Source organism: Rhyacophila brunnea, unplaced genomic scaffold, assembly GCF_057557595.1.
Source record: "Rhyacophila brunnea isolate RB1 unplaced genomic scaffold, BYU_Rbru_1.0 scaffold_3, whole genome shotgun sequence".
NCBI classification, from domain to species: domain Eukaryota; kingdom Metazoa; phylum Arthropoda; class Insecta; order Trichoptera; family Rhyacophilidae; genus Rhyacophila; species Rhyacophila brunnea.
Window position 1 is genome coordinate 14,721,187 of NW_028232965.1, and position 12,776 is coordinate 14,733,962.

Consider the following 12,776-nt stretch of genomic DNA (forward strand, 5'->3'; position numbering starts at 1 on the left):
CTCGATTCCAGCAATATTTAATTGAAAAGATATGTATTGAAACAGCATAACAATGGCGAATGGCGGAGGTAGGCTGTTAAGATCCGACATAAATTGTGCATATAAAACTGTCAATCATATGTATTTGTTTTTATTGAGCCAAAACTACAATTTACAGAAGATTTTGCTTAATTTTTAAATATTAATTAAACCCTGCCTAAACCAAACCACGGCGATCCGACAATATAGTGCACATTTTTTCATTCATACTTATTTGTTTTTGTTGAAATAAAAATACATATTATTACACATGTTGTTGATTAGTTTTTTAGATGGATCATATAGATAGAAATTTACTATTATCTGTTATGGCTTAGTTTTCGCGGAGTTCAATTGAATTTTTAAAAACTAACCAATACCACATCTGTAAATTGAAGTCTTATTCAATGAAAACATTTGACTGCCAAAGTTTAGTTTGTATTATGTATGTCAAATCTTAATAGCCTACCTCGACCTTTCGCCACTGCAACATAATATATACAAATATTCAAATGTAATTAGTTAGTAATCACTAATCATACATTTATTTATCTATGTACATAATACACTATCAAGTCGATTAAATGGGACATATTATTTGTATCGGTCGATTGGCTAATCGACTTATCTAATTGTCCATTTACATTTTAATCCTAATCTCACGCCTATTAAACCACTCATAATAAATTACACGACTTACTTTACCGTATAATATACTTACACATTTACCTACTCAATGTGTTTTTATTGGTGCGTTTATTAATAATTACATAGCCATCGATTGATGATCGCGCCATATGTTGTGAAAATTAATATATGTATGAAGTTCTACGGAATATTATGAAGGCTTTCATAGTGTGTGTTTAGTTTTGTTTCTAATTATCTAAGTGTGATCAGTGTTCTTCAACTATCCAATATGCCGCTGTGGTGGCAGCTATGCGATGCAAGTATCATGTACGGCTATCCTGTCCTTTTTCTGGAGACCATTGCTGCTCCGATGGCCGTCAGGGAAAGGAGTTAGTCATATTATATTAATATTACTTATTACATCTTAGCTATAGATACCACCATCTTATAATGCTTTTATAAAAATATGCAATATTATTATTCAATTCTACCAACAGTGATGTTTGACATTATAGCGTATGTGTATTGTTTTATTATTTCTTTTGTAAACTATAGTACTAATGATACATCATAGTTGATAGTATTGATGTGTTAGGTCAGGGTTTGTGAACCTATGGCACGCGTTGAAAAATGAACCTACATCGTAATAAGGCTACATATCACTTTTCCGCGCCCATGTATTTTCAGCATTGTTTTCCCACTAACTAGCGTGACCGCTTAACGGCCAACATGCCCAACGTAGGTCAAAATGGAGATTTTATAGTATTTTCAAAGCATTAGCCTGAACATTCCTTAAACGTTGTAGATAATCTATTTATATAATTTTGAAGCCTTATTATCCTTTATATTTATTTTAAACATTTGATGACTGCATAAAGTATTTTTATTACATAAAATAGTATTCTTTTAAACCTCTCGATCTAATGTTTTAGAATATAGTCATATTTCAGTACATCCATGTGCAGTGGTGTTAAGATTTTTTAGCTTTATTAATTTTTAAACGCATTTATAAAACCATTAGTAAAATTAATGCTAACATTATATAGTAAAATATTTACGATAAAAAATATATATTTTATAATCTCCGTGATCCCAAATTTGACTAGAATTAGGCATTTTATGAAGTTTTAAATGAAGTAAGGAGTAAGGTCATGTTAACGCGGGTGTTTGAACATGTACCTTACCGGAAAAGAAGTCGTTTTTTTTAAACGGTACATGTTCAAACACGCGCGTTAACATTATCATACACGAAATAGGTTCAGTGACTTTCGCATAATTTCACGTAAAAGTGGCATTAATAAATATATATTATTATTAATTTGTTGGTTACATCACCTATTCCTAACATTTTGTTAACCAGAAAACTACATAATCCCAACACACTAACTTCGGCTTCATTCTCCCCAGTGTCACCAATACACCCGTAACGAATATCTGTAAAGGCGGCCAACTTCGTTAAACTTTGTCTTACTTTGGCATATCCTGTCTTCCAGCTCGGCTTGGGGACGAACACTGTTTTCTATTCTGTTAGCCAGTGGCGAAGGCTTACTAGTAAACGATTTTTTAATTATTACCACAGATTTATTAGTTTTTATGTCTTTGTTTTACACCAGCGACGTATCTACTCTGTAAACATAAAAAAGATAAGCTAAAGCCTGCATATTTGTCTGGCACTATTTCCCTTATATGTAAATTCTGTACACATATACTAATGCGGCGACAATTTTATTGTAATTTGGGTCAGTTCGTTACTTCAGTTACTTCAGAGTCTCCATACAACTGAAAAAAAAACAAACTTTTTATTATATTTTTCTAAACCCTTAACCAATTGAGATCTTCGTTCGCGGTTCCTAAATGGAAATATTGAAAAAAAATGGGTGTTCTCGCTAAACTTTTCGAGATAATGGAACATATACATTGTATCACTTTGATGGGGTTACTATACAAAGCTTTTAGTAAACTAATGCATTATGTTAATGACGGTATCGATCTGAAGCAATAACTAATAGATTCTCGATGGACGAGATAACAATTCTAATAAACGTGGATATCGTTGATTTGCTTTTTAAGATAATGGAACTTTGCGATTAAATTGTTGCGTATTGTTGTTTTGTGAGTATAGTGAAGGGCGGGTAGAAACCTCTGGCAGTGGGTCCTTGGCGCCGAAGGTGGCCAGGGGGCGAAGCTTCACTAGTAATATATAATCGATCTATATTTTAGATCTACCTGATCAAACAAGGTATTTCTTGTGGATCCGTGAAATTTCTCGGGTAGTTATTGGATTTAAATTTTGTATAAATTTCATAACACTATCTAGCTGACAAGTAATTATACTAAAGCCGAGCGCCAGTATACGTCCTTAGCATTCCAGGGATATATAGCATATAGCAGGGATTCGCGAAGCATAAATTGTAAAACTGAATAATTCAATACTTGCTGTTTGGTTTTTCTGCAATTATTTTGATAAGAAAAAACGACAATTTAATCTAATCAAGTTCACTATAAAATGCATTCTCGCATGCGGTTAAATTCACACACACACACGTATTAAAAAAAAACGGACGCACTATGGTCTTACAACCATTACCCCTTTTTTCACCTTAAATAACGGGTGTCTTCTTTATAAATTTTAATAATTAGAGTTCACAGAAAATGAGTTAAAACAGAGTGGTTTGTCCTCTATATCAATCTATTCCTGATAAACAAGTAAACGATTAGGTACCTACATGATATAGTGCATACATGGTAGGTATTCAAAAATACATATATCGTCTGCGGGGGGGGGGGTTGTTCTTTTTTGATTTTTTTAATAAATTACTGTTTTTAATTTACTGGAATTTTAAAAATTAATTTACATTCGATAAAATGTTCATTGTACTCAGTCATAGTTTGCCAATCATCCAAAAGTCACCATTCGCCACTGCTGTCAGCCATCTATCTACTGCTTTGTATGTAGGCCATGCCTATGGCTTACATACGCCAACCAATTTCCAAAACTCGCATATTGTCTATCTCGTCGTTGGGTTTTTTTTCGCCTTTTCTCCCAGAGGATCGTGGAGCTCTCCACTCTGGTGTGTTGTATCCCCACCAGAGACTTGTTTTTGCCCATTATATTAGTGTGGTTTGTGATGTTTTTTATGGCTCTTAGTCATTCGGGTATATTTTTTTCACCCTTTCGCGTGGAAACGTTTGATCAACACTCGTCGTACATCATCCACTTTGTGTATTGTAATGAAGGGTCGTAACATTATCAATGATAGTGGAATTCCGCACAAAAAAACAATATTTTTATGAGAGCAAGCGTGTAGTATAATATGATGAAAATACATTCGTGATAGTTTCATAAAATGTAACTATCACTTTCTTAATGGTGTTAACTGTCAATTCTTTGTGGAAAGACATTGTATTAATTAAAATAAAATACACCTCTTCTTATCGTGCCATCCCCTACTGGAAGTCGGCCACCATTAGGACAATCTTCGATTTATCATTTGCTGCTACCCGGAACAATTCGTTGTAGATACACTCATACCAGACGCGTAGGCCTCTCCTTGGATAACAAATTGTAAACAGTACCAAAACACACTATGTAGTAGGTACTTATTCCACATAATTTAAGAATCTTCGTTTCTCCCACTTCAATAGGTCAATGGGATATTTAGGAACCATATACTGTAGGTAGGACATGTATCTGATTTAGGTTTTATTGATAATTGTTGACGAAATTTTTCGAGAAAAGCAATTTATCGGTATGTCTTAAACATATTATTCGCATCACTTGTAATATCACTTGTATCATAGTAATGATTTTTTAATAATATGGATTATGAATTAGAATTCACCTCATATATATAAAAAAATATATTGTTATACCAACTGTCCTATCGAAACACGTATTGTAGAAACAATATTATCTGTATGTGGTGAATGCCAAATGATAATCCCACGTTACAAGTAAACGTTGTATAGGTATATCTTAAAGAAAAAAAAATAATGTTCATAATTTATTTTATTAAGATGTAAATATATAGCAGCTTACGTGTCAGCTAATAAACTTTAAAAAATCTGTCAATACAAACTTCTACCCTGTGGAGAGGAGGTCCATATGAACTTATTAGGATCGGACATGGTCAAAATATATATTTTATATTATAATGTATTAGTTTATTTTTAGGATAAGGTCGTTAGACGATGTAATTTAAAACAGTTTTTTAAGAATGTATCAAAGTCGTGTAATGAAAAATGGTGAAAAGAGACATAAAAATGTACCTAAGTAACATCTGCTAACCTGAATTTTTCGGGCACTGAGGGAAAATTAAAAGAAAATGTTGTTTTATAATCTATAAAAGATTCGTACAAAAAGCGATTTCTCAGATGAACCACACAATCCCATCCCCCCTTCCTCCCTCTCTCCCAATCCAAAAATAATCTCCGTAATGGACCTTGCGTATGTAAATGTATACGCATATATCTTGTAGAGCGAATGAATTCATAAACATTCCCCAAAGAACGCTTCGTTTCTTTAATCTACGACCTCTGTTAATTATTCCCGCTCCCCCCCCCCCCCTCGCGGTACATCATCCCATTTTGCGCGCTTTTTTCCATTATTAAAAGAGGAAAAATACGAAGAAAGGCGAAAACACTTTTGCAGCGGGATGGGAGTTGTTTTTTCGCTGTCATCTTTGACGTTTTGCGGACGAAAGACGCGGCGCTGACCGGGAAGGGGGTGGGGTGGAAATCGTAGGGTGGGATTATTAAGGGGTCGAAGGTAATGTCCGCCCGCTTCAACTTTTGGGGTCGTGATTGTTCATTAATTTTTAATTATTCATTCATTCTTAATTGATCTTAATTTTTATTGAGAGAAACCTTATTCAACGTTTGTTAATTTAAGACTATGCTTTTGTATAAAATCGGTAAATTCGTTTATTAAAAGTCTGAGAATTTAATCTTTCCGCGCTCATTTCTTATTGGTGGCTTTCTTTCATTACCTTCTAATATTTCTTCTTTGTTTATTGCGCGTCAGATCAAATGTTAAGTGTTATAATCAACAACCAGTCAAATTCTTTAATCAAAAAATAAATTTTCTTCTCTGTCTACTGTAGTAAAAGAGGCAATAATCAGTTTTTATATATATATATATATATATATTAATATATTACATTAAATTTATAATAAATTATTTTATATATTTATATAAATTTATCCAGTGAGTAATAATTTCATGGTTATGAGCAGCTTTCGACTGTATGTCGTCACGTCCTAGTGGATCTGATATGATGTGATGATTTCTACCGAAGGGTTGTCGAAAATGTGACGTCAGAAAACCAAGAAAGTATACTTCGGGCAATAAAATACTCCGCGATAACTGTATTATACTGCCATCGATCATTTTCAAGAAATTTGTCTTAACGGAAGGAGTTCAAAATGTGACGTAATAGATGGCGGACAATAGGGAAGGGGGGTCAAAATACTGAAAATAGTGTGACGTCATAATATATAGACGACCCTATACGTAATAATTATTTGGTAGGGTTAACTTTTTCTTTTAATGTTTTGCAAATCTAACTTTTATTTATCCACTCAATTAATATATACAGATATATATTGTTATTATATTATATTATTATTCAGTTTCAATAAAATAGTTCTCTAATAGGTATATGCCGTAAATCCTAGCCCATATTGTAACATAGATAATAAATATAATATATTTTTTTCTTGTGAGAATTGGCCGATCCAATTCATTCCAGTAGGAAAGTACACATATATGTCACTACTGTCTACGTCTGCGAATTCGGATTGTGAAAAAGTCTATCGTGGTGGGTGACATTGAAAAATAACACATTCATTTTAACTCTTTCAACGTACAGCGTACGTGTGCGTCGATTATTTCACCAGCTTTTTATGCGCCCTTCTGTATTTCTTTAATCTACAGTCATTTATTATATTTTTTCTTTGCATCGTCTTTCTATACTTCTTAGGGTATATGCCAGTGATTCCCAACATTTTTTTGACCGAACCCTTGGAATATTTTCAAATATTAACAAATAGTAATGACCGAATGGAAAGATTATAAAAATATACATACAAAACAGTAGTCGGTGATATAGCGGATCAAAATACTGCTAAACATTATGTTAAGTAGACAAAAAGACTGTCTCTTGCTATTTATAAGATTTTTAGTCTTGAATGAAGTGGTGTATTAGCGCCGCAAACGAAAATTTTAATGGAATAGTTATTTTAACATACTTTTTCGTGGAATCTTTTAAGCAAGTCAATAATCACTCACTCAACAATAAATAGTTTAATATGTAGTAATAAGTCACTAAGTGACGACGTTATCGTGCAAATTTCAAACGCTTTCACAGGAATGAAATGATCGATGCATAGTAGGCGGTGACATTCATTACTGATAACTGGAATCCTTGATTTTTAGGTTACAAGAATACTGCATTGTCAAGAAAGGGGTCACATTGTCAAATTCGTTTCAAGCTTCAGTTGGGAATCATTGTTAATCATAGGTTTCAGTAATTTGAAATACTTATACGGAACATTTTTCGTGAACCAATATAATCCATAGAAATTTACAATGTACATATCAACAACTGCGTATAAAAAAAACTATTTAACTCTATGGAAATAAATTAATACCTGGGTAAATCATCTAATTTCTCATATTAAAAGACGTAACAGTTCTAATTTAATATAGTTTTTTATAAGTACTTATGTTAAATTTAACTTTAAATTTAAAACTAATAAAAAAATAGCATGCCCATTGTTTGAAGATTTTTCTAAAAGAACTCATTACCCAAGCAAAGTACCTACGTACCTATTTATTTTTCGGGCTTATGAGATCGTCATTTTTTTTTTACATACGAGGGTGGGTCAACAAGTCCTTATAAAAGCCGACAGGTGGCGCGACTAGTACTGTAAGCGGTTTGTTTTCATGCAGCGGCACTACCGATTCAGTATGCTGCGAAGTTTCAATCAGATTGGTCGGGTTGTTGTGTGTTTCTCGTACATTTAAAAAAAAAATTGCTTGTGGAAAATGGAAAAATGGAAAATGGAGAAAATTGAGGTTAGAGCTGTTATTAAACATTTTAATATAAAAGGGTTAACAGCAAAGGAAATAAAAAATGAGTTGGATTTAGTTCACGGCATATCTGCTCCTTCACTTGCAACTATTTATAACTGGTTAAATGAATTTAAACGTGGTCGTACATCAACAAAGGATGAACCACGCTCAGGACGTCCTGTAGAGGTGACTACACCAGAAATGATCAATAAAATCCACGAAATGGTGTTAAGTGACCGAAGATTAAAGTTGAGTGAGATAATTGAGGTTACAGGGATCTCAAAAGGTAGCGTCATTTCTATTTTATATGACAAATTGGGCATGAAAAATATTTCTGCAAGATGGGTGCCGCGTTTGCTCACAGTCGACAATAAACGCAATAGGGTGGTGGCCTCTAAAGTCCTGTTGTCGCTCATGCAACGCAATCCGGATGAATTTTTTCGTCGCTTTGTAACTGTAGATGAAACATGGATACACCACTATACTCCCGAGACGAAAGAACAGTCAAAGCAGTGGATTGCGAAGGCAAACCATGTCCAAAGAAGGCGAAAACCGTAAAATCAGCTGGTAAGGTTATGGCTACTGTATTTTGGGATGCACGTGAAATTATTTTCGTTGACTATTTGGAAAAAGGAAAAACAATAACAGGGGATTATTATGCATCTTTACTGGACCAGCTAAAAAACAAAATTGAAGAAAAACGGCCTCATTTAAACAGGAAAAAAATCCTCTTTCATCAGGACAATGCCCGTGTTCACACATGTTTACGATCAATGGTTAAAATTGAAGAATTGAAGTTCGAATTGTTCGACCACCCACCGTATTCGCCAGATTTAGCCCCCAGTGACTTTTTCCTATTCCCAAACTTAAAAAAATGGCTAAGTGGACAACGTTTTTTTTTCAAATGAAGAAGTCATCGATCGGACAAATGCTTATTTTGAGGACCTTCCGAAAATTTATTTTTCTGACGGTTTAAAAAAAATTGAGAAACGTCTAACCAAGTGTATTGAGCTCCAAGGAGATTATGTTGAGAAATAAAATAAAAATACAAAAATAAAAACTGTTTTAATGCTTTTTTCTAAGGAATTATTGACCCACCCTCGTATGTAATAAATTATTGTAAGACTTCTCTTCTACTCTATCAAAATTAGCTCTTTACTTAATGTGATTTATATATATATATATATATATATATATATATATAAGATTGCAATCTATTGTTTCCACTAATAAATCGCATCTGGTGTTACAGTGACATCCACCGTTACAAAAGCGTGCAATACAATTAGAAATCAAATATATTTGATTTCATGTTGTACGAAAGACAAATTATATGTCACAGTTATTTTTATATATAAATTGTGCAACTACATGCTTACTGTTATTTATTGGTAGCTTATTGCGTTTGCAAAATTATCGCGGCTTTCTTCCACTGCAAAGTTTTATTGCAAAAGTTGGTGCGGGGTAGTTTCGACAGTCGCAGAACTTGCCCGCAATTTGAATTAAGTCTGGATCGTAAATAACGCGATATGTTGTTGTTATTATTTGTTATTGTTTTATCAAAAGGAAAGTTGCATATCAGAAAGCTCGCGGCGAACCGCAACCCCTTAATTCAACCTTAGTTAAAACGTATGTGGCCATATCATGCGAGATTATGCAATTTAATAATGAAAAATTCTCGGAAATTGCTCGCTTTTTATTTGATGCTTGTATTTAATATTTTTATTTACATTTTCAAATAAAAATATTTATGTTTTGAGTTGAACGTTGATGGCGATTTATTAATTAACCATTACTATGTTTTGTTTATTATTAGTATAAGGTTAATTTTCATCAAAATAAGTTAAATGGATATTTAGAATGCACGTATGTATATAACCATTGTATATAACCATTAAACTTTTAATTAGTTTTACTATATATATAATCGAACTCGGTTATTACGATCTCAGACATCTAGGATGTAATGAGGATATATTCGTTGACATTTTGGTTTATGATTTTCTCCATACATTTATTCACTGTTATAACGAGCAACTTATCAGATATTCTGAGTTAAAATACTGTTGATGTGTCGATCGTTTAAAAACACTTCGACCCCAAGTAATAAAATCCGATCGGACAGGATGCCGCCGGGGTCGGATTACGTTTATGACACTATTTAAGTGTCTAAGTAACTACCTAATTGGTGTTTTCGCCGACAATAATGAAAAAGTATCCAAGCATATGGTTGAAAAATCCAAGGTTTGTGAAGTCCGTAGGTACCTACCAGCGTTCATTACTATAAACAACTTATTTTGTAGATAATGAATGCCATGCTTGTGTCAAGGATTTTTACGATGGTTTTCTGATTTTTTATTTTCGATTTTTTGTGTTATTTGACCGCTCATTTAAAAATACCTTTTCTCTGATATAAAGAGTAACGCCAATAACGAGCAAATTTAGTCGGTCCCATCTTCCTCGTAATAGCCAAGTTCGACTGTGTATATATATGTCTATAGTTTATGGCGAATAGATGAATTCGAAAATTGCTACTTTCGAGATGGATATAATAAATTTTGTGAGGTGTTTCGATTGGTTTCGATCTTTTACTTATTGGTTATTAATGGTAATTTACTTAACTGTTACATCACTTAATATTTAGCACACCGAATACCAAATATATGTGATGAATACCGACCGATAATAAATTCATTTACCTACTTAGTAAGTTTACGATAGTTGTTTACGCAGAGAAATAAAAGGCTCACACCTTTCAGGGAAAAATATCACTTTTGCACTTTAATTTCAGAACATACTCTTACATAATATATTGGGTTATTGAACTATAATCACAATCAAAATTAATATGTTTATAATTTCAACTACTGATTAAAAATATAAATTATATTGTTGGCATTTGAATTAAGAGTATACTTCAAGACCTATATACATATGGACCGTGGTGTAAACTTACAAATTCTCACAGGGAAGATCAATTTAATAGAAATGCGAAACCCAGTCGCCTTAGACTAAGAATTAGTGGGCAGTTTTTAATTCAAACAATTTAGTGCATTGCATTCCATGTAGAAGCTATTTATAGCATTATGATTACAATTCGCAATTTCGCGTTCTGACTATGGAAGGTCTTGCTGCATTTTACCTATATAAATGGGCATGTTGATCATACAAATTTGCTACATAGATGATGTTGACCTGATACGATTTTATAATCCAGGACATAAATGATTCACGGAGTCAGTAGCGAATGAAGACATACGTGAAATGGCTCAGTTTACCATATGCAAGACAAATTCATTTATTAAAATTGCTGCATTTCCGTATACGGATATTAAGTCATTCTTCCTCAAAACGTATATTATGATTGAGCAATGATTTAAATGTAGTTAACTTTGACTCAAAATTGGCTATTTAGAAGTATCAATTATATTATATTGAACGACTTGTGGTACATTCGTTTATTTATGTGGCTAATGTCAAAGTTACACGCTAAATTTATACATGGTGACCGAAAGTTAATACAACTCTTGCATCCACCCATAGCGCATTAAATTTCACATCTCCCATTCCAATATTTTATAGTTAGGTATTAGATTATTTTATGTACAACAAAAACAAAAATCTCTAATGTTAGATGACAATACATAGGTAATAATTATTGTTATATCTCGCATTGATAAAGCCGTTGAATAATACAATAAAAATAGGTACATAGTACTACGTTGCAGTCCTTACCTTTTGGTTATAATTTGTTAATTCTCTAACCTATATAACATATTACGTTAATATATTTAGAATATCGCAGAGCTACCACTCAGCATTACCATTACCACACTATATGCTAAATCATCGGCTGCTTGCCATAAGGTGCATAGCTAATTAATAGTAGTTATGAGCATATTTTTCCTACAAGCAAACGTAGCTTCACGCCACTGGTACACTCAAATTGTCTATAAGATAATGATCGTGTATACAATATTGAAATATTTTTTCGTCCCTTGTTATATTATTAGATTTATTACTTTTGCGGCATATTGTATATTTAAACGGGTTCCACCCGTTTAAGGCGACGTCGTTTTGCATGATAAAATAAGTTTCGTCTATACTTGGTTAGTTGTTTCGAAAGCCCGCCGATTTCCATCGGTGATTACGAAAGTTTTTTTTTGAGCTTTTTACACGTTTAGATGATATTGCCTCACGCCACGAAAATGGTTTCTCTCGGCCTCCGTGTATGCTGCCTATCGCTGAAATGTGTCCCCTGTGCAATGTTAAAAGTGTTCCCCGTTTTTGTGTGGGCTTTATTTTAAGCAAATGATCTTAAAAGCGGGTACATTTTTTATGACGTGGCCCGTCCGCCATTATCACATATTACCCCATCACCTAATGATGACGTTTTTCTGCTACATTTGGTTTGAATCGTGATTCATGATACATCATAAATCTTGACATTCTTTATGGATAGCACTATCTATATTTATTGATAAATTGATTCACGGTGTTTCATGCACTTTTTAAATAATGTCTAAAGTTATCGCAAGCATATCTAAAGATGATACATATCGAAGCTTTATACAAATAGATAAATATTGTGTATTTTTTTTATTATTTATATCGTTTCTGATAAGTTTTGTATATACGTACATATATCTTTCCGTAAATAAACTTAAAAAATTAATAATATACGACACTGTATTTGCAAAAAGATATTAACAATATATACGTAATATGTATACCCATACCGACGTATTTCTGTATTCCGCCTCGATTGGAAAAGCCAGACACAAGCAAACGCTTAGATTTTACTAGTCAAACATTTACTCCTTAACCACTTAACCAGAAGTAGCGCGACTCATCAATGTTTTCAGATGTGGACATTTGCTGAGTTTCATAAAATTGTTAGAAAAGCACAACAAATGTCCAGAAGAACATGTGTATGTTTATACATAAATTTTGTATAAATGTTTGCTGGCAGATTTATATTGGTCTGGATTATACACATCTGCCCGCCTTAGTGTATATCGAGGATATACTGACAGAAGGTATTAACTCATTAAAA

The 12,776-nt window shown here is 32.9% G+C and overlaps 1 protein-coding gene across 11 annotated transcripts in view; it reads left to right on the forward strand.

Annotated features, from left to right (window-relative positions):
- Window positions 1-12,776, forward strand: part of aPKC (protein kinase C iota type) — a 478,073-nt gene that overhangs the window by 402,866 nt on the left and 62,431 nt on the right. For 2 of the 11 annotated variants that reach the window (XM_085952859.1, XM_085952860.1), the window contains exon 2: window positions 793-1,034. The exons of the other annotated variants lie outside the window; for them this stretch is intronic. In XM_085952859.1, coding sequence (XP_085808985.1) covers window positions 935-1,034 — 100 coding nt within the window. In that variant the 5' untranslated portion in view covers window positions 793-934. The remainder of the gene's footprint in view (window positions 1-792; window positions 1,035-12,776) is intronic. 11 annotated transcript variants of the gene reach the window in all.